Source organism: Cricetulus griseus, chromosome 3 (assembly GCF_003668045.3).
Source record: "Cricetulus griseus strain 17A/GY chromosome 3, alternate assembly CriGri-PICRH-1.0, whole genome shotgun sequence".
NCBI classification, from domain to species: Eukaryota; Metazoa; Chordata; class Mammalia; order Rodentia; family Cricetidae; genus Cricetulus; species Cricetulus griseus.
Window position 1 is genome coordinate 207,714,716 of NC_048596.1, and position 22,575 is coordinate 207,737,290.

The 22,575-nt window shown below is 42.8% G+C and overlaps 1 protein-coding gene across 1 annotated transcript in view; it reads left to right on the forward strand.

The window, feature by feature from the left end:
• Mkx (mohawk homeobox) overlaps positions 1-21,721 on the forward strand; it is a 65,258-nt gene extending 43,537 nt beyond the window's left edge. The window contains exons 6-7 of the mRNA XM_027405480.2: positions 20,794-20,827; positions 20,934-21,721. Of these exons, the coding sequence (XP_027261281.1) occupies positions 20,794-20,827; positions 20,934-21,120 (221 nt within the window). The 3' untranslated portion in view covers positions 21,121-21,721. The remainder of the gene's footprint in view (positions 1-20,793; positions 20,828-20,933) is intronic.
• Positions 21,722-22,575: the final 854 nt, after the last annotated feature.

Consider the following 22,575-nt stretch of genomic DNA (forward strand, 5'->3'; position numbering starts at 1 on the left):
TGGAAAATGCTGGGGTTTTTTAAACTACAATCTGTTTTCAATGGAAAAAAGAATTCTTTTTGCTTCAAATTAACAAGTGATGATTAGAAGCTTGTTGTGTTCTAATTTTTAGATGCAAGACAAATGAACATGGGTACACGCACCGAGCAGAGCCACCCTCCTGGGGAAAGCTGTCTCCAGTCAGGGAGCAGAATATAGCCTGGAGAGAGAGGCAGAAACCAGCCAAATAAGAGTTTGTCTGAGAAAATGAAAGGGGAGGGGGACCATTTTCACTTGTTTCCTTTAAGTCTTTGTGCCATTTCAACAGATTAAAATTGTGGTTTCCAAGGGGCACCAGCAAGTGTGTGTGTGTGTGTGTGTGTGTGTGTGTGTGTGTGTGTGTGTGTGTGTGTGTGTGTGTCCATGTACATGCCACAGCATCTTTGTTGAAATCAGAGAACAACTTTCAGAGCTGGTTTTCTCCATCAACCTGATAGATCTTGGTGCTGAAACTCAGGTCATCGGGCTTGTCCGCAAGCACCTTTACAGGCGGCACTGTCTTGCTGGTCTGGCTTGTTCTTTAAGAATCACCTCAGTAGCAAAGGAACCTCTAGTTTCCAGCAGAAATTCCCATCCTTCCTTTATACTTTCCATGGGTTCCTTTTGTGCTCCTTTAAAACAATAATACAAAAAAAAAAACCACAATAATACACGTCTCTTTACAATCGTCAAAGGTTCATCATTTTTTTTCACATAGAATGGAATCCAATATTTAAAAAGAATGTAAGAGCATTTTGTGGTGGGAGTGACGTTCCTCATATCAAAGATGGGACTTTGAGTGAGAACTGAGGTAAAGAGTGGTTTTGTTGGGATTTGTCTCAAAACTTCTGGCCTGGATGTCATCCAGACGGCCTGCTCTGTCTTTCCTTCCTTTAGGGAAATGGTTTCTTTTGCCTTTGCCCTTTGAGTGTGTTTCCTCCTGAGGGAAAAAAAAATGCAGTATGTATGAAGGGTATGTGACTAGTACAGATTTTAAAATAATTCATTTTTCAAGATGTTGGTGTTTTATACTTAAAATCACATGTTGGATAATAGTAAATGAGCATACAGAAAAATGTTCATCTCTTTGTGCTAATGTATTGCTCTGCAGTTAAAACCTTTATTATTTACTTATTCATTAATCCATACATCCACCTTTTCCTGGATTTCCACAAAGAAATGCCTTAAGAAGAGTATTTTCAAACTTGTTGCTAAGTAGCCCAGCATCAGTTTGAGTTTGCATCCTCATCTATCTCTAATGGTCCATTTACACCTGCACTTGAAGATCAAGACACATCATATTCTGGATGGGCAGGAATAAAACACTGTCCTGCCTTCTTCCTCTCCTCTCCAACTCAATGCTATCACCAATAACCCATCCTCCTGAGACGGGATCCTGAGAAACAATTGAGATCCCAGTTCCACTTAATCATTTAACAGCCCCCAGTCTGTCTTTACCTTGCCTTTCCAGATGCACTGCTACTTCCAAGTACCCCGCTCCCACCCTACATCTCTCTTAGGTCCCTGCTGGCATCCTCCCTGGCTCCTTGATCTTACACCACAGCAAGAGGAATCTTCCAGATGTCCAAATGTGATCCAACCTAAACATCCACGGCGTCGCCTGGTACCTTTCAAGAGAGTCTGTGTTCTTTGTGTGCACACAAAGCCATAACCTTTGGCCTTTGTTAATTCCTCTTGATTCACTTTCAGCTGACTCTACTTATCTGTAATGTGAGAGAGATCCTCAAAGGGGTCATGACATTGCACTTCACCAAGCCCTTCTCTTCCTATGGTATGTACTTTGTCATCTTTGTCACCTAAGTAGCTCTCTTCATTTGTACCTCAGCCAATGCTTTCATACCTTTGCTCTGTCTTGGCACTTGGATAATGACATCATTGGCTGGGTACATGGCATGAGAAGAGGAGACTGACCACTGCTCAGGGTTCTGTGGGGTGCTGTCCCTCTTGCCACAAGGGCATCATGCTCTCAGGACCCTAATGACTCCATCCTTCTACATCTTCCTTGGCACTACCATAAGTTCCTGTCATTCGTTTATCAAATGGTCATCAGCTCTGGGATGAGATTCTTCTGGAATTGTTATTTCTAGAGTCCGTCACCATGGCTGTACACAGCCTGCATTCAATAAGTGTTTTACTGAATGAACCAATGAACCCATGAGTAAAAATAACTGAAGACAACATAAAGAAAATTCTGATGCACTTGAAAGAACACTTGGTGTCCACTTCTATTGTTTACTGACAACCGGCCCTTGAACCTATCAGAGACCTTTTCTGAGTTTTATTTTCTACAATAGGAAATGGGAATTTCCCCCCATGTTTAATCATGTCAGTGTGCACAATAGTAGTTAAAATAAATCCTCTCATGAAATGAAATTGGTTCACAAAGTATCGGGATTTTTTTTTCTGACAATTAACAGAAGATCATTTGTTTTTCACTGCAAGTTCAAATTCATTAGAATATGGGTATATATTTTCTACTACCAAAGCACCAAGCATCTAAAGGTGAGAAAAGTCAAACATTCTACCTATTAGGCAAGGTGAGGCAAAAAAAGTGAACTGTCAAGTATACAATATCAGGAATATTTGATAACCCATGCACTCCTGCTTGCTGCAGCCAGAGAGAAGATCCTGAGAACTGCAGCATGAAGCAATGACAATTAAAACTGTTTAGCTTTACCTATGTATTTTGCATCACAATTGTGAGAGGCAAGTACAGTACTGAATTAGATCCTCATAGGAACTCTTAAAAAGCATCTTTTTAAAAGTGGGAACTCTCAAATGTCATATTCTCTCTCTTAGGTAAGGTCTTCATAACTGAGACTTACTCCAAGCAATTCAGGATAAAACAATTATCAGGGTATATCTCAGTAGTAAATTTTACCAACATTCAAGAGGCCCTGTGTCCAACCTCCAGTGTTTTGTTTTGTTTTGTTTTGTTTTTTAAAGTGCAACCTTCCAACATAGTGATTGAATAATGTGTGTACAAGCTGCTGGTGCAAAGGCTGCTTCAGGCATGAAACCAGATTGTGAACAGCAGATCAGCCGCTGCCATAGTCTGTGATTTAACACACCCATTCTCACTGTCACTGAAGGTTCTTTCATAATGTATTGCATATTGTGGCTGTTCACCAGCTGAAGTGACCTTCTCCATGCTGTTGCAAAACTGAAGCTCCCATAATTATGCATCGTGCCCTTTTGAGAATTTTCCACACTAGAGCTGCCTAGACATAACATGGCTTAGACAGTTCAAACACAAACTATGAAGAACCGTTGTGTTTCTTATTATCTGTTCCATTTCAAGGTAAGTCTTCAACGGTCTTCAACTTTTGCTACAAAAACTAGCAAAGGCAAGTATAGAATTGTTTTGTCCCATTACTGGGTGCTCAGTAGCTTACTGAAATTATTTCTGATTTTCATAACCATCCCCACTGTTTTCTCTTCTTACACCCTTTGTGCACATTTTAAAAGTGAGACCAGTATTATTAAGCCACCTCACTCAAACCAGTAGCACATAAGCAGGAGAGCTAGGGATGGGAACTGGGCTCCCTGGCCCTCTCTGTCCTCCTTTCAGTACACCTCGCTGTTACAGGAGTACAGCATAGTGAATGAATTTGTAGTTACTATCAGTAAATAGCTTTGTCCCATTCAAGCTACGCCAAGCAGAGCCTTGGGTCCCACTACCGAGTGACTTTTGAAATCTGAGTCATTAGTGTCCTCCTCTGTGCTTTAGTCAAGATGAATTTAGCAGAGTCTCCGTTTGGGTATTTCTTCAGTTAGTGCTAACCTGTGGTACCCAGTTCTTAGGTCAGCAGGTCCCACCTTCTCTGTGCAAAGTGTGCTTGGAGACCCTTAGTCGCTGAGGGTATGCAGTCTGCATATGCAGATGTGGCAATGATAAAGCTTAATTTGTAACTGCACAGTAAGAGGTTACTATAATGACTAATAATAACACTGAGTAATTATGATATAGTGATAAAATATTTCACCTTGAAAAAATACTTAGTCTTTACATTTTGTGTGTGACTGAGGTATATCTGCATGTGATGTATGTGTAAGTGTGTGCCCAGGTGTCTGCCTGTGCAGAGGCAGGAGGGGGACATCACATATCCTACTCTATTACTCTCCGCCTTGCTCCTGAGAGAGAGTATCTCACTGAACCTTGAATGGGGCTGACAGCCAGCAAGCCACAGGGCCCTCTTTTCTCTGCCTGCTACAGGGCTGGGGTGGCAGGTAGGTGTGCAGCTGTGCTCGGCTTCCTTTTACCTGAGTTCTGAGATGTAAACTCAGGTCCTCATGCTTACACAGCAAGTACTCTTTCCCAGTGAGCCATCTCCATCTCCTCACTTTCACTTCTTCTTCTTGGCAGTTTCTCTACGTGGCATATCCGAATCCTCAGCATCAGTGCTCTTACACTACATTATAATGTCAAATAAAGGTTGTTGGAACACAGTGCTGTGTGACTGGGCGATCTGACACCATTGGATGTCCTTGGCAAGCAGAGACAGTGTAGATACCCTGGAAATGGGGGCCGTCTGCCTCAGCTACAATGGAGATAGCATCATACTGTTCAGAATATTATATACTTGGACATACAAGTGCCTATTTCTGGAATTTTCTAATTAATTTTGGGAGAATGAGACTGTCCGTGGGTAACTGAACCTGTGGACTGCGAAACCATGGGTAACAGGAACCACTGAATACTGTAACTTACTGGCAGACACTTTCAACCCTCACTCCACACAAACTCCTTTGTTAAACTCTTCCTTTTCTCCTTTATTCTTGATGCATCTTCCCAACCAGTTTGTCTAATAACCTGTGTCTTCTAAGATAGCTTTCCAAAACCTCTGAAAATGTACTGTAAACTAGCTGAATAATGGATCTAGTGACCTAGGGCTTGGGAAAGATGAGACTATTTTCCCCGGGAAAGCCTCACTGTCCACCTCCTCTCTTTTACTGCTATTCTTGTCTTACGCAGACGTGGAGTAACTGAGCATAAGTGATGCCCTGAGGCCTGAACAGTGGCTTGCTTCTGTGGGTTTTTTAATGTCTTGTGTGGGACTCCCATTGTGGGTGGCCTGGGAAGGAGCCTTTCTCTTGTGTCTGGTAGATTCCTTCGGCTTTGTGGACTCTGCTCAGCCCATATGCAAACACTTTGCAGAACAGTGGCACACTCCTGCTGGTTGTCAACTAGGGGTGCATCTAACTAGACAGGCATCTAAGCCAATAGAGACCGTCATGAGCAATGATGCTGGTGGATGTTTCTAGGTTCAGGACCTTCATAGCTCTTGGTTTCTTCTGAGAAGCTATGCAGTCATCCTGAATCACCTGTACAGGCCATTCTTGTTCCCACCCTCTGGGTGATAGAAACATGACTAACACAACCATATTCTTTCAGGAATGAGGCATATGCCTGCAAAGGCTTTGGAGTCTTACATAGAATGTATGACTTTCCTGGGTGTTACTGCACACAAACGTAAGACAATTTGTTTGTACTTCTATGACGAAAATATGTGTCTGTTTACTCATGTGTGTGACAGCCAGGCTCTTTTGTTTAATATTTGATTCAAGGAAGTGACTTCTATTGGCGTCACATTGCTCACTCATTTCTGAATGTCTTAGCAGTCTGCATGGATTTGGATTGTGAAATTTGATTTTCAAACCACTCTAGAGTATATTCCATCATCAGAAAGTATGAGTAGGTGGATCTGATTTGTCCTGAAAATATATTTCTGTCTCTGTCTCTGTGTCTCTCTGTCTCTGTCTGTCTGTCTAAATTCTAATTTAGTCTGCTGTATTTAGTCTTGGCTCTATGCCATCCATTGGAGCATATCCAATCTACAGGAGCCACACCCTTAAGGAAAATTGACTCTTTGACAGCAGCTTCTCTCTATTGCCAGCATCTCCACAGCTAGGGGTGGGACTTCATGTCCACATTCCCTCTCCATGTTGGTTGTGATTTTGTCTCACTTGAACTTGCACAGGTCCTGTGCACACTGTCAAAGCTGCGTGATTTTTTTTTTGATGTTTTATAATGTCTTCTATCACTATAGAATTCCCCTCTTGGGTTAGATTCTTAGAGCTGCTCTATAGAACTGTATAAGCCAAGGTCTTCTAGAATAACAGAACTTACAGAAACGGGATTTATCTACATAGAGAAGGGATTTATTAGAATGACTTATAGGCTGAGTGGCACAACTAATTCAACAATAACTGCATTTGGGTGGAAGTTTCGAGAATCCAATAGTTGCTCCATCCACAAGGCTGGATATTCCAGCCAGACTTCAGTATACATGGGGATCCTTAAGAAGTAGGATTTAATGCCAGTGAAGGAGTGGACTTGCTAGTGAGGCAAGAGCAAAATCTTCCTTCTCCCACGCCCTTCTATAGACTTCCGGCAGAGGGTGTGGTCCAGATTAGAGGTGTGTCTTTCCACTTCAAAGTAAGCAGAAATTCTTAACAGGTGTGTCCCTCCATTTGGGTGTTTTATTTAATTCCAGATATAGTCAAGTTGATAACCAAGAATAACCATTACAGGAACCCTGTTGCATTAGACTTGTGTCTAATTTCTGGTATACCATTGGAAGAGATGGTCTGAGCACAGGATAGCCCACTTGCTCCGGTGGAAGAATAAGTTCAGCCCACCTGCAACCCCTGAAGAGTCACTCAGATTTCAGCCTCTGTCTCTTGAACCTGTAGTAGGGGCTTTGCTAGATTCATTATCAACAGATTGCAAAGAAAGTAAGTGTATTTTTTTAAGTGAAGGGATGAGCACATCTTCTCTACAGAATCCCACACTAACGATGACTAACCCGCTGATTCATCCAGGAGGACAGAGCCCTTGAGACCTAATCACCGCTTACAGTCCCTGCCTCCTCATGAAGTGCTTCATTAGTGGTTAAGCTTCCATAGTAGGAACTTGAGGGGTTGTTCAAACCATTGCAGTGCTCAGCCATTTGGTTCCAGGTGATAATAGCTCACTCCTCAAAAACGAGCAGCAGCCTGTGTGGGAACCACTGGAACCACCTTCACAGCCAAATCTAGTATTTCAATCCCTCTCTGCTCCATGCCCGTGGCTTTAGGCTCTATGGCTGCTGAATTGATTTCATGGTGCTGCATGAACATTTCCTGGGAAGGATGTGAACAAAGGTCTACTCATCCCAGGGTACCAAACACCAAAGTGGCAGTTTCACCAGAGTCCAACTCAGTGGTGAATTAGTGAATTTATTGGGCTCTAAATAGCAAGTACTAGGGGTGACTTAAAGGTGTTGGATGACCCCAAAAGCAACTGTATCACCCTGGATGGATGATGACTTCCCTGTAGTTGCATAGAGTTCCTCCTCCCCTTGACCTTCTTTCTATTATCTCCCAAGGCCATGGGGTCATGTCCAGCTGCAGTTCAATTACATACAGCTGGAAGAGAGATGTAGGAAGGAATGGCTTGAATCTCCAAAAAAAGGGGGAGTGTTAAATGACTCCTTTTATGAGAGAAGATCAGCAGTTTGGCTGTTGAAAGTCTTTTAAGAGTAATCAGAGCTGCACTGGTTGCCATGTAAAGCTTGACACGTCTAGAGGACAGGACAATTCTACCCTCATTATCTTTCTCTCTTCAGAGGCCACATAGTCCCAGCTACCTCTCAGGGATGCCATAGACATGACAGATTGAAAATAGCCCTGTTTGGGGAGGGGCTCAGTGGCTAAGAGTGCTTGCTGCACAAACATGAGGACCTGAGTTTGGATCTCCAGTGCTCACCTTAGAAAGCCAGATGTGGATGCGAGTGCCTGTAATTCATTGCTGTGGAACTGGAGACAGGAGGGTTTGTGAGGCTTGCTGGCCACTTGCCTAGCTCCAGGGGTTCAGACAGAGACAGCCTTGAGAGAAGAAGGCAGAGAATAATAGAGCAGGATGGCTGATGTCCTCTGGCCTCCACACACCCATGTATGCATGTGTACCCACATATACCACACACACAAATTTTAAAAAAAAGAAAATACAAACATGTCTTTAAAAAAAGTAAAAGTAGCCCTGTTTTCAGAGCCTTATCTTGGTGTCAGTAGAAAAAGAAACAGTGCTCTATTCTTTGGAGAAAGGGCCAAATAAAATATTCAACTGAGGGCAGCAGAAACAGTTTACTTTGGTTTACAAAAGCCGATTATCCTCCCTAGAAAGAATGTGTATTTGAAGATCCCATGTGGATTACTGTCTGTTACCCTATTTTCCCATAGGAAAGATAAAATAATAAAATGGAAGACCTATAAAAATAAAATCCCCACCATTACCACAGTATAAAGCTGGGCCAATGGGTTTCATTTCAAAACATGAATATAGACTTTGCAACAGTCTATTACTATGACTACACCAATTAGAAGACCTGTGTGTAGTCTAATGATAGCTTGAATTCTTTGATTCTTAAATATGTATTGCTAATGACTTCCTGTGTAAGATATTATGGCATAGAAAAATTATAATACAGCAAAAGTTATACAAAGGGAATGGATTGTATGCCACGCAGGGAACATTTTCTGTTTCCACTCTGTCCATGTCTAAGCAATGGCAAACGTGAACAGGTATCTTTAGCAACCCCTGAATGTACAACCTTACAGAAGTGTTGCAATAATTGCAACTCACAGTAAAGCAAAATCAAGAACACAATGCAATGTGAGGACCCAATAATGATTTTCAAAATACTAAAGAAATGCTGCCACACTTGAGAGAAGGCCCAGAAATTCCTGCGTGATTTGACTAAGAGACGCATGCTCTGATTGCTGCACTGGTTCCCACTGGGCTACTCTCTGCCTTCTGTGTCAGAGCTCCTGATCTCTGCCCTCTGTGTCTAGGTTCCTGAGGTGTTTCTCCCTGTCAGAACCATCAGTCCCAGAGATAAGACCCAGGGATCTGTCCTTTGGAGTCACTCCCACCCCATCCTTGCTGCTGGAGTTTAATTCTCCTCTTTACAAAAGCCACAAAATGGACTAAAGCCCTAGAGAATGTCAGAGGAGACCCAAGAGTGGTCTCAGCCCCTTTATGGATGTGGGACAGCCTTGCACCTCGCAAAGCTAGCTACAAAGCGGCTCGTAGCCCTAACTCTGCACCAAGCCTGTTCAGGGAACTCTGCCTTTGGTTCCTTGCCCATCTTCCAGGCATCCTAGGAGTGAGATGTTATCATCACCCCATTTTACAGGAGAGAAATACAGGCATGTTTAAGTAACCCCTGATGTCACTTGCTTGGTGAGTCCTGTGATCCCAGTTCAAACCCTGTGCCTTACACAAATTATTGCCAAGATTAAGATTTGTTACCTATAAAATGCTTTTTCTGGGCCAGCAAGATGGACCAGTGAGTAAAGATATTTACCTCCAACCCTGATGACCTGAGTTCAATCTCCAGGATACATGTGATGGAAGGCAAAATTGTCTGCTTCAAGTAGTCCTCTGACCTCCACATGTGTACATGTAAACACACACACACACACACACACACACACACACACACACACACACACACGTGTAATGACATTCTTTAAAAATGTTTTTGTATCTTCAAGACCAGCTTGTTAGGTTAAAGCAACTTACTTCCTACACTTTTTTTTTTGTAGAAATTCCCGGTATTCTAAATTTAGATGGTAATAGTGAGGTGGGCTCTGTATGCCATTGTAATTCAAATCCACTTTTAATTGATTTGTAACATAAAAATTGTACACACTTATAGGGTACTATATGATAATTATACATTTAGAATGCAATCAGTATATATTTTAGTTAAAAATTTTTTTGGTTTTTCAAGACAGGGTTTCTTTGTATAGCCCTGGCTGTCCTGGAACTTGCTCTGTAGACCAGGCTGGCCTCAAACTCATAGAGATCCACCTGCCTCTGCCTCCCGAGTACTGGGATTAAAGGCATGTGCCACCACTGCCTGGACTCATTTTTATTTTTTAACTGGCACACAAAAGCATAAGAATTGTATCTTTTTAGGGCATACCACACAGTGGTTGGGTTATTTCATAAATGAATAGGAAGGAACACAAATCTGGCTGCAGCATCTGTCACCCACCTACTAAGTGCTTTAGCCAGAACAAGGTATCTGCCAAAGGAGTGCAGGAGTGGCTCTAATTTGCATAGGGCCACTCATTGCTTCTTCTTCTTTTTTGTTTTGTTTTGTTTTTTTGAGACAGGGTTTCTCTGTGTAGCTTTGGAGCCTATCCTGGCACTCACTCTGTGGACCAGGCTGGCCTCGAACTCACAAAGATCCGCTTGTCTCTGCCTCCCGAGTGCTGGAATTAAAGGCGTGTGCCACCAACGCCCGGCTCATCACTTCTTTTATGGAGACCTTTGTTTCTGCCTGGTTTGGGATGTCCAGTCCTGGGCAAGATTTAGAATGGGTCCCTCTAGCAAGACAGACTCAAGGTAGGAAGGATTTTTCAGTGTTCTGTTAGTCAAAAATGGGTCACAGAAGACTACTCTACAGAGGTCCCAGCTATCACACAAGGACAAGGCAGTGACCTCACCTTTATGCATGGCTTCTTTTCATGTCTGTCCTTTAGTGTTACCAGAAACAATTTGGGGATGTGCATCTCCACACCACAGTGTAAGCATGAAAGTCAGAAGACAACCTCAGAGTCAGTCCCCACCTTGTGCTTTGTTTGAGACAGGGTTTCTGCGTTGTGTGCTGTTCTGTATAACAGGCTAACTGGCCCTTGAGATTCTGGGAATTCTCCCGTCTAGGGGCTGGGGTTACACGTGTGTACTGTTGTGTCCATCTTTGCCTGGGAATTCCAATTCCAATCTTCACGTTTGCATGGCAAAGTGCTTTTTTGTATAGCCCTACATTTTCCATTTCATGTGTACCTTCATTCCTGTTCAAGTTTTGCATACTGTTTCTCATTTAAAAGCTAAAAAGACCAGACCCTAAAGGTCAAAATGTGGGAGCACAGATCGCTGTGGGGCTAAATTCAATAATAAGATTCAAGTTTATCCAGAGTTTTGGTATGCCTTTGGAATGCAGAAAGATTGGCGATAGAGTCCATCTTGTGTCTAAGACATATTTTTTCTTTTGTAATAAATATAGCAGTTGAACTGTAAATATAGCACAACTGTCATTTGCTATTTTTCTGAAAGAGCCAAGATGACTGTGAACCTCGTCTTTTTATTGTGTCGTTTCTGGTGTTAATGCAGTCAGACAGGTTTAACCCCAAGATCCTGCAGTCTGAAGTATCGTTTCTGGAGATGGTGATGTGAGGAATTTGGACACCCTGGCAACAGGGCGAGCCAACTCAGAGATACACTGCAGTTCGTATATCAGAGGAGAAATACTTTTTGATAGCTTTTCAGAGATACTGAAGAGTTTGGAAATGCACGGAGGGAGCCAGACGTTCCAGCCCCTTTCCAGATTATTACAAGTGAATATTTTTCCATTTAAAAGGTTTTTATTTTGCTAAAGAAAGCCATATTAGAAGTTTGTAGCCTAATGGCATTCAGCTGTGTGTTTATTAAACAGCATTACCCTTCTAGGACTGCAGTGGGCAGCTGTCAGCTTGCTCTTGTGGGAACAGCCCTTGTGCTATGGGAGAGCACAGGGGATGCAGAGCAGTGTTAATACAAGGGAACATAATTAAGAGCACACCAGTTTCAGAACCCATTGCCCAATTTGTAGGCAGAGTGGGCGCTTTTGTAGGCAGCGAGTGCTCCTGTAACATGCAGGCACACAGAAGCCATGCATGCAGAGTTGGGAAGTCATTTTCTGAGACTTGGCTGGAAACCTAGTTTTCATGTATGAAGCATTTTGGGTAGCATCTCCAATATTCCCCTTGGGAAAATGAAGTAACAAAACCCATCAGACACCCGAGGTCAGCAGCTCTTTAATGTGGCTCCAGGGCTCTTTGTCCTGGCGTGCTGGGGTGTTCTGGCACAAAAGAGCAATGGCAGCGCCATCTTTGTCTTTGAAGATGATAGATTCCACACGCTTAGTTCATTAATCTGAGTTGATGGGCTTTGCCTGGAGTTAAATATCCTCTCCTTACATGGTGGTTTTCATATTAATCTCTAAACAGTACTGATTTTCTCAGTGACTGCATTCTACCCCGCTTATAGATGTAAAAGAATAAAATGAGATAGGAAGTTGGCATTTTTTAAAAATAAAGACCCTTATAGTAATATATATATATATATATGTATATTAAGTATATATATTTAAATCTCTTCTGATGGTTTACAAAATATTGTCATGTGGTTTTTATAAGCACCCCAAGAATCTGTACTCTGTTTTCTAAATGAAAATGTAGAAACACAGAAAGTCACACAGCTGGTGAACCCTCAGACAGCAAGAGGAGAGTAGGGGTGCACTTGTGCCATCAGGTGAGTCCAGGCTCTGCCCTTGTGGTACCCAGTGTCTCTGTGACCTCCTCTAGACCACCCTCATAGCTAATACAAGAAGCCAAGAGAAGTGAGTATCCACCATCTCAGGCCTCTGTCTGGTCACCCACCGGCTCCTCCCTCCCACAGACTGCATTCTAATCTTCAAAGCAAAGTTTCAGCCTGGGAGCTTCCAGCTTAGCAAGGGTGGAGCACCCTTGGAAGAGACGACTGTGCAGAATAACTTGGCATCAAGAACATTCAAAACGGTTAGTGGAAGGCTGCGAGTGAACTGGAACTGCAGCATTGGGTGACACTTTATTTTCGGGAGTTACTTTGAATTCACAAGTCCCATTCCCCGCACTTTTTTAATCCACCAGTCCCGATAGGTAAGACCAGAATGGCTGTGCATCCTAGAAGAAAAAAGACAACCAGGAATAATGGAGCCAGAATAGTTGTGCACCCCACCATCAGAGAAGCATGGGCGAATGAGCAATAATCTACTAGTAAAATCCCATGCACTCAGCTCGGTAGTGAAAATCTGTTAAGGCTGGTGTTCCCCAATAAGGGGCTAAGCAGCACATTTACAGGGCTACCACAGTGTTACTTCTCCTGCAAGGAGAATGATGCTGTGCATGGCTGTTAATGACAATATTGTGGTCCCTGGAAGTTTTGACGAGTGCTCCCCATCCAGATAAAGAACTCTTTGCCATTAGCCCCACATAGTAGAGTGCAGCTTCTAATTTTTATATTCTTACGTGACCCAAAGGGGATGATGCATTGACAGAAAGGCCGCTGAGGTGGGGATCCTACAGATCCAGGACATCTGGGCATCATTAGCCTTAGCTGGAGCCAGCCCACATGAGAGGTAGCAGGAAGGAAAAGAATGTTGGGCCAGATGTGGAAGCCATGCTAAGGGAAACACTGGCTCAATTTTTGGAAAGATTTTTTCCTCAAACTCTTAAATGATTTTGGAAGCCACCTAATAGTGGCCCTGAGATGAATAATTTAGCTAGAATATTGCAAGGCAGGGGCGGAGGGGATGGGTGTAGATCCATCCATAAAGATGATATTGGTTTCATTTTCTAATTCTCACTAATTAGAAGGTTTCCAGTGGGCCCACCCCACTGCTGGCTCACAAAATCCAGACACCTCATGACTCTTCCAGAGGCAGCAGACTTGCTAGTGACCCAGTGTCACCCCTCTCCTTGTCAACCCAAGTTTTCTCGGGGAAAGCTCTCTTGGGACATTAGAAGCAGTTTAGTCCTCCAGGGATGCGTGTTACACTGGTAGCATTTTCCTTCTTTCTCTTCCTTTTTGGTCAGATATCATATCATTTCAAATAATTTCCTTTGATTCTACAAACCTCCATCTGTCCCCAAGAGAGGATAACCACAAACAATACCTTCTATAAGTGGTGGGACAATGGCTGTCCTGCAATGACTTATCAATAATTCTGTTCGGGCTAGAGGAAAGTGATCACAAGGCTGTCATAGCTCCTCAGAAAACATTGCTCCAATTAAAGCCTGGGGAAACTGTGGGTGCTTGTTTAGATTTCCTTTTCTGAGATTTGGAGAGATGCCTTGATCACAGATCAAACCATAGAGAGAGAAAGAAAGTCTTTGTTGTTGTCCTTGTGCCCCTGGCCTACAAGCCTAGCAAAAAGTACAGAAAAAGACTTGAATAGTTGAGTGTGTGTGTGTGTGTGTGTGTGTGTGTGTGTGTGTGTGTGTGTGTGTGTGTTTGGTGTATTTGGGTTTTGCTGGTACTACAAATAGAAGCCAGGGCCTCTGGCATTGTAGGTGAGCCAGTATTTAACTCATGTCTGTTCCATAGGCTTTCTGGATAGAGATGCATTCGGCTCACCAGAGTCCCTGTAGGTCATTTGGTCCAAAGAGATGCTAGCATAATGGAATTCTGTAACTGCAAACATGACTTCAGTGCTGGCTGACTCAGAGATGGATCTCACAGTCCCCACTTCCTGAGTCCCTTACAAGTTCTTGGACCTTCGAAGCTTCAGTTATCTGTGAATAAAGGTATTGGTGCCCTGACTTCCAAGGTTATTGTTACCAGATAACCAGGTAACATTTGGAGAGTTCCTGGAATAATGGCTAGCATAAGCATAAGTGGTCAATAAACATTAGTTGTTATTCTAAACAATTCTCTAACAACAAGGTTTTCTTTCTTCATATTCAAGTTTAAATTGGATGGAGGGGGCTTTTGAACTCTTCTAACTGTAAACTTTTAGGGAAATTCTAACAGTAAACTATTCCTCAGAGTAATACAGGATAAGAAAAAGCAGAAGCTTGGTGAGGAAGAGGGCTCCAAGACATGTTCCAATGGGGTTGGAGAGATGGCTCCGTGGCTAAGAGCACTGACTAAGGGAAGCACCACCCACAGTGGACTGGACACTCCCACATATCATTAGCCAAGAAAATGCCATTGGGCATACATATCCACAAGCCAACTTGATGCAGGCAATTCCTCAGCTGAGTTTCCCTCTTCCCAGAGGACTCTAGTTTGTGTCAAATTGACAGAACTAACTGGTGTACAAATGTTATTACTTAGCCTAAATATACTGTCTTAATTCTGTTCTACACCCTTTCCCAGGTTTTCTACCATGAACCTTATTACTTTCTTTTGTTTTTATATGTGAATACTAAATTCATTTATTTTTGTCTACAATAAATGGAATAAAACACTACCTGGTCCAATCTGTTATCAAAACAAGAGTATTAGTGTGTAATTTATGCACAATAAATTATTTTCTTTCTCTAGAAGTTACTCAGAAGGAAACTTAATCATCAGAAGACTTAATCTGGAAACATCTCAAATTGCAATAGGGAAAAGTCACAATTAGAGCTTCAGTTAGAGCATGCATACTATTCCAGTGCTCACACATACTACGTGTATACTCTTATGATCCAGAATTTTTTAGGTTTGGGGCTCAATAAATACTATAACATAGTCTTTTCTTATTGCATTACTATCTTATTAGGCAAAAATAAGAAAAGCTATTTTTAAAATTTTCACGTACTGGTTTATGTGTATGTCAGGTGAGGGTGGGAACACAAGCACCACAGTGCAACTGTGGATATCAGAGGGAAAACCCATGAGAGTCTGTTCTCCTTCACCCTATGAGTTCTGGGTTCTAACTCAGACTTTCAATCTTGGTGGCAAGCACCTTTACCACCTGAGCCATGCTCCTGGCCCAAAAGCTTTTATTTAAAAGGAGAAAAAAGTGAAGTCGCTATGGAGACCAGCTACATCTGGGGGTGGGGGAAGTGGTCCAGCCAGGCATCCTGATGTGAGAGAATAGACATTCTAAGCATCACAATGGGATTAGACAAATGGGTGGCTGCTGCTTTTCCATAATGTCCTATTGTATTGAGCAGTCAATATTTCATATCCTCGGGGAGGAGTTCTGTCCACCCTGCTTGCAGGGTCTTGTTCTTTTCATCCATAGTCCCACTCTTGTGAAAACCAGAAGCTGGTCTGGTGTCCCATGTCTCTAAGACACACACTCTAATCCTTGGCCATGCTCAACTGCTCTCACCAGTGATGGCTGCCAACCTGACCACCTTTGTGGAAGCCTACTATTCAGACATTGGGATTTATGACTCTCTTTATATCCTTGACCTATGCTCCAAGGTTTTAATTTCCCTGCAAGGACATGAGGCCAGGTGTGATGGATGAGGTAGATAGATACCATCTTCTGTCATCTTAGGATATCTGCCTATACCAAAAGCCTGCTTTGCTTTCCTCTGGGCAGAACAATATAAGTGTTTCTCCTTCATTCTCCCTGCTCCCTACATTCCCCAGTTCCTCTCTTTCATGTTCTCCATTTTAATTTAGAGAAATGTCTGCTATGTGATTTTCACATTACTTAATTTGAAAAATAGTCACACGCTTAATCTTCCTTCATTTTACTTACACGGCAGTGGCACGAGTACTCTTTCATGAAACACTTAACAAAGCATTTCCAATTTGAGGATTCATTCATTAAATTTGAAAAAAAAATGTATCACAAAGGAGAAAGAGTTAGCCATACTTTTGTCACTTTCTAGGCCTACAGATGTTATTTCAGGAAAATACCTCCAAATTAGGATGCTTCTAAATGGCATTCGTGAAAGTTGAAAGGCCCCCTTGTTTACTGAGCCCCAGGCTTAGATAACGTGAATTGCTGTGCAAGTGTGTGTTTTGAGTAATTGTTTCTTTGCTTAACTCTCTAAGGAAACACTCGTCCCAACTGAGGATAGCCCTACCTTAAGTTTCAATATGCTTTGAGTTTTACAGCATCCAAAATTTTCCTAAGTGCCCACCTCTTTTTTTTCTTTCCTTTTCTCTTTTGGTTTAAAACACACTCTTTTGGCTGATCCAATGAGCAGTTCCTGCCAACCAATTACTTTTATGGTAATTGACAGTGTAGATGATTTTTGGAGCCTTACAATCCAAAAGGGCATTTTAGCTTAGATTTGGGGAGGCTGAGCCAAGCTACTTGCAGCGTGAGATACACTGACCAAGTGTCGGTTGGGAAGATCCTGTTCTGTGCATGCTCATATACTCCGCCAAGGAGCCTGTGGCATATCTGTAGCCTGGGTCCCTGCTCTCTTCTGACTTTCAGCAATATTTATTCTGCATCTTTACTTCCCCTGGTACTCCTACCAGAAAGGAGCCCATAAGACTAGCTGTCATGGGTGAGCAAAAGTGACCTGACCATCGTGACCACCAGTGATGGGGGATAGCATCCCCCACGGCTCCTTTGGTACTGACTGTGGACTGAAAAGACAGCTAGTTCAACTGGAAAAGAGGAAAAAGATAAAGCAAGAAAGAAGTAACAACATTTATTGGCACCATCCAGTGTTAGCTGTGGATTGTAAGCTCCTGGGCTGTCCTCAGATGGTGTCAGTCTCTAAAATAGCTGCGATGTCCCCAGATTCCATCTCAGCAAAATAAATAGAAGTCCCCAAACTGGCGTATCTTTAGAGTTCTTGCTTTCCAGAAAAATGCACAAATGTTCTCAAGAAGGAGGTTGTTTGTGAACTTCCTTCTGTGGGTCATCTGAGAACTAGAATCATCATTCCTCAGGGGTGGGTCTAGATCGAAATACCCTACTCACACTAGGAAGCCCCAGTAATACCCACACAAAAGTCCTGCTACCCCTTTAACACCAGTCTCTGTTTTAAACTCAAGACACCCTAGATGAAGAAAAGCTTCCAAGTGATGACAGTCAGCTTTTGCAACTGGTCTGAAATTCTCAAGAGTGCACTTTGGGACAGTTTTAGCCTTGATGGAAATGCAAGCTGTCTCCCAGTTGTTACAACTTGTGCAGCTCTGCCTCTGACTTCAGAACCAGGCCTACCTTATGACAACAGATGTACCCACATGCCTTAAAAAAGGTGTAAAGTTCACTCTTGGGATTCATGTACCAGATGTCATTGCAAGACTTGTGTTTTTTAAAAAAAAAAATAGGGGCTAGTGAGATGGCTCATTGGATAAAAGCACTTGCCATGCAAGCAGAAGGATGTGAGTTCAAATCCTCAGGACTCATATAAAAGCTGGGTACATAGTAGGAGCATCTGTAATGCCAGTGCTCCCACAGGGAGATAGGAGGTAGAGACAGAAGAAACCTTGGAAACTGTAGGAACCAGCTAGTCAGGTAAAAAGGTGACTCTACTTGGAACAAGGCAGAGCCAGCACCCAAGGGTGCCCAGTGACCTCTCCCTGTGCCCTATGCAGCATGAGCACCCACAAATGTGCACATGTTTACAGAATCATTGTACACACGAGAGAGAGAGAGAGAGAGAGAGAGAGAGAGAGATTGTGAAACTAATTAGAATGTCCAAACAAGGCTTTGAGCGTGGGTTTTTACACATGAGATATTTTTATAAGCACCAACCTGTAAAACACATTCATTTCTAAGTAAGCAGAATTTCATAATTTCCCAGCTTGCTGCCGGAATCTTCTTTCTCAGTGGCTTGACTTTAAGGGGCCAGTCACGGTGGGTGCCAGCAACATCTAGCCACTCTGGGGGCTTCCTCCTCATCTGTGCATGCAGGCGACATCATTTCAGGACTCTGAATCACATTACATGTCTACCAGATAGCTGCAAGCTTCCTGCTTGTCTGCAGTCACCACCCTCAGCTGACCTGCCAGGTAGCAAACCACATTCTGGTCCCTTCACTCGTGGGAACCAGTTAGGCTGTGAACCTGAGCATCAGAACCTGGTCTTTTCTTATTTCCCTGAGGTCTGTACTTCATGGAACTTACGCTGCTTTTGACAAATTTTTCCATTGACTAAGCATCCCATAACCTATTGCTTCATTTTTGGCAACATTTGTGGGAAAATTTGAGCAAAGACCAAAATATTAATTTTCTATTTCTCTCTGTCTCTGTCTCTCTCCTCTCCTTTTGCCTCTCTCCCACCTCTCTTCTCTTTCACTGTAAAATGTCCAATGTCACTGACTTTCCTACCCAAATGCCTTGACTTATTCTCTGTTCTAATGGCATCTTGTACCTGTCATGAGTAAGTGGAAACAGGTAATAGGAGAGACTTTGTGGGCACCAAAGAGACATGCAACTCCATAAATAGTCACTAAAGCTGAAGAACTCTGAACTGGGATCTGAGAGGGCTCGGTGGCTGGAGGCACCTGCCACCTTGCCTGACAAGTTGGCTTTGACCCTGGGACTCACATGGCAGAAGGAAAGGACAAAATCCTGTCCTCTGGACTGAACATATGATGTGCCTCACACATACACCCCATTAATACATAAATGCCATCTCTGAAAAAATGTTAAAGCAAACCGGAAGAGGCTGTTACCAGAAGATTCTGTGTCTACACTGGATTTGGCCACCTTTTACAGCCATCCATTTATTTTCTTATGGCCATCTTTGCGCTGGGAAGTGTTGCCCAGGTTGGACTACATTGTAACTATGTTGCTCTTCTTTAGGCTGAGCCTTCCTGGGCTCTGACTCTTAGAGCTCTGAATTGAGCATTAAATTGCACTGCCTAGCAAACCTTGTGCACAACAAAGAAAAACAAACAAACAAAAAAAAGCAAACAACAAAAAAAACCAAAAAGCCTAGGGAAATCGTGAATAGGAAGAAGAAAAGGCGAGGGGAAGGACTGAAACCAAGAAAGGACAGGTTTGCAGAGGTCATAGGAAGAGGAGGACTCTGGACACGTGTGCATTTTCAGCTTCCTTTCTGTCCTTTGAGGTTCACTTCACTAGATGCTGGCTGTTGTCTACTGTTGTTGTAGTCATAGGCGGTGGTGGTGGTGGCATTGGTGTTGGTGATGGTGGCGGCAGCAGTGGTGGTGGTGACCAAGGGTTATCCACTACCTAGATTCAGAGTCTGCTGAGCTTATAGGGAGACCCTGCCCTACTCCCACTCCTGAGCTGCACGTTTTTATCCCCCAATGAGTCAGCTTCTGTATTCCCCAGGCCGTGTTCCTTTAGCCAAAGGAATGAAGCAACACCCAGAGCCCATCTCCATCATCCATTATGTTTTCATGGCATTAGAAAAGATTAGGGATCTGAGACAGGGGAGCAAATGCGCGCCGCAGGTGAGGGTGCTCACACATAAGCCATCAGCTTCATTTCTCAGGACAGCAGGGCCAGGAGTAGTCCTGGAGACTGAAGACTGGCTTCTTTTGATGTCCCAGGAGCATCGTGTTACTGTCAACAGTGTTGGCTATCCAGGCCTGTCAGTCTCACCTCTCCCCTCAAGCTTGAGTCCCAGCAAATTGCAGAATATTAAGGTCTTGGGGTAGGGGGCGGGGGAGCGGTGTCTCACCAGCTTCTAGGAAACTCCTTACTGTGTCCTTGAAGAAAACAAATCACTCTTATGGGGCATGGTAATGTGCTGATAGTTGCTGATAGGTGAGAAATGAGCAAGAACATTGACTGGCCCAGTACAGCCAGTACACATCCCTGCACAGTCTTTCCCTGTGAAGGCTCAACTTCCTCCAACAAATTAATCTTTTTACCTTAATAACTTCTGAGATTCTGTTTTAAAAATTAATTTTCAACCATATTTCCGGATAAAACTTTATTCTTGGCAATTAAATGAAGATGTCCCAAGATTAAACAGGACTGGAGGGGTAGATAGCTCAGTGTTCAAGAGCAGTTTCCGATCTTGCAGCGGACCTGCATTTGGTTCCCAGCACCCACAGACCCACAGCTGGTGACTCACAACTGCCTGTAAATCCAGCTGGCGTTCGGGGATCTGATGCCCTCTCCTGGCCGCCACATGCAACTTCTCTCTCTCTCTCTCTCTCTTCCTCCCTTCCTCCCTCCTTTGCCCACTCTCTCACACAGACTGGGAAAGATAGAGCTAAAAAAGTTCAATAAATCTTAAAAGAAAAAGTCCAAGAGACAGGTGACTAAATTTGTGCTTCTCTTTACAGACACTCTGGACATTGGATCGAATAAAGGTGACAGGTGAGCAAAACCAGTTTCATTTGCCATTGGGGCTTTGCTATAATGTCCTCTCCAATGCTCAGTACAGTGGGTTTGATCCTTTCTCTTCTCTTTTGGACACTTGCAGTGCAGCTAACAGAAGGGGCCCGAGCAAGGATGACACGTACTGGAAAGAGATCAATGCAGCCATGGCCTTAACAAACCTCGCCCAGGGAAAAGACGAAGTGCAGGGGACGACCAGCTGCATCATCCAGAAGTCTTCCCACATAGCAGAAGTAAAGACAGTCAAGCTGCCACTGGCACAGCGCTTTTAGTGTGGCCAGGAGGCGCTGAGCATGTCAGTGTTTTGTTTTTTACCTAAATCCTCATCCTAAGAGCCAAAGCAGGGATGAAGAGGACTCCCATCCAAACCTCCTAAGTTCAGCTATCCTAAATATATCAGTTGCTTCTATAAAAAGACACATAAATTATAAAAAAATCATTTTAATCAGAAATATTAACTTATTTTATGTTACAGAAACTATGCATAAAGCATTTGCATTACCATTACAGTAAGTGCCTTGCTTCCCTGAGATAAGCTCCAACGTGGGCGCAGTGGAGAGCTGTGCCTCAAATAGCCAACGCTGACACTTGCTAGACAGCATCATTCCAAACTGGTGCAGGACCGAAGCCAGAATCGAGAATGCCCTTGAGATAAATCCAGTCATTCACACATTAAAACTTGGAAATCTGTTCAGCCCAGATGAAGTGCTTTTGTCCCCCGCCCCCCCCCTTTCCCGGTAATGCCTATAGGAGTGGAAATTGTTCATTGTGCTTTCCAGGGTGACGGTGAGAATTTTATGTGTGGGTTTTGTTTGCGTATCTGATATGTTAGCAGCTGCCAAAATAAAAGGTGCAGCCTGTACGCGATGTAAATGGCTCACATGATGTATGCGTTTATGAAGAGACACTTTCAAACCAGTAATTACAACACACTGTAATCACAAACTATTTTCCTGAGCACTGTGGAAAGCATCCCAATGCCCTTTACAGCTAATTTGGATTTTTTCCTTTTCTGAAGTTTTGCAAAGAGCCTTATGATATAAATTGCTGAATTTTTTCCTGTGTAAACTAAACCAATAGTTTAGTTTTAAGACCTAATCTTTTTTGCATTGGAGTTCAGTTCAGTGTTCCTTTGTAAAGGAGGCTGGCATCCATACGGAGTAACTAAAAGCTTTTATTTGGTTCATTTCAAGTCACAATTCTGATGGGCAATTTGTATTGCAATGAGAACAAGAAAATGAAGGGAAAATATCTGTATGTGGATATACATATACATGCAGAAAATTGATTTCTAAAATTCAAACCATATGGGAAACAAAACATGAACAGTCTCTGGTTTGTGCCAAGTAGGACATTCAAGTAAAAATTAAGTGAAATCTTGCATTGAAAGAAAGAACATTTTGTTTCTAAATGACACTACCACTGAGTGAGAATAATCACTGTCAAGGAAGAAGAGTGTCTCTTTCATCTAACAATAACATCCTACCCAGCTTGGAAAGACTCAAAACCTAGAGAAATGTGGAGATGCCTAATAAGACAAAGCAAATGTTCAACAGCAAAATGAAACAACTGGGCTGTTTTGATGGGTTTTTTTTTCTGGGTATGTAATCTATTTTGTAGGTTTTTTTAGACTGGAAAGCATTTTTGCAAGTGTGAATGACATCCAGTAGTGCAGCATGTGCTGACATTTTTCTTTATTTTACAAAATGCTTTTAAAAGCCAAAGGT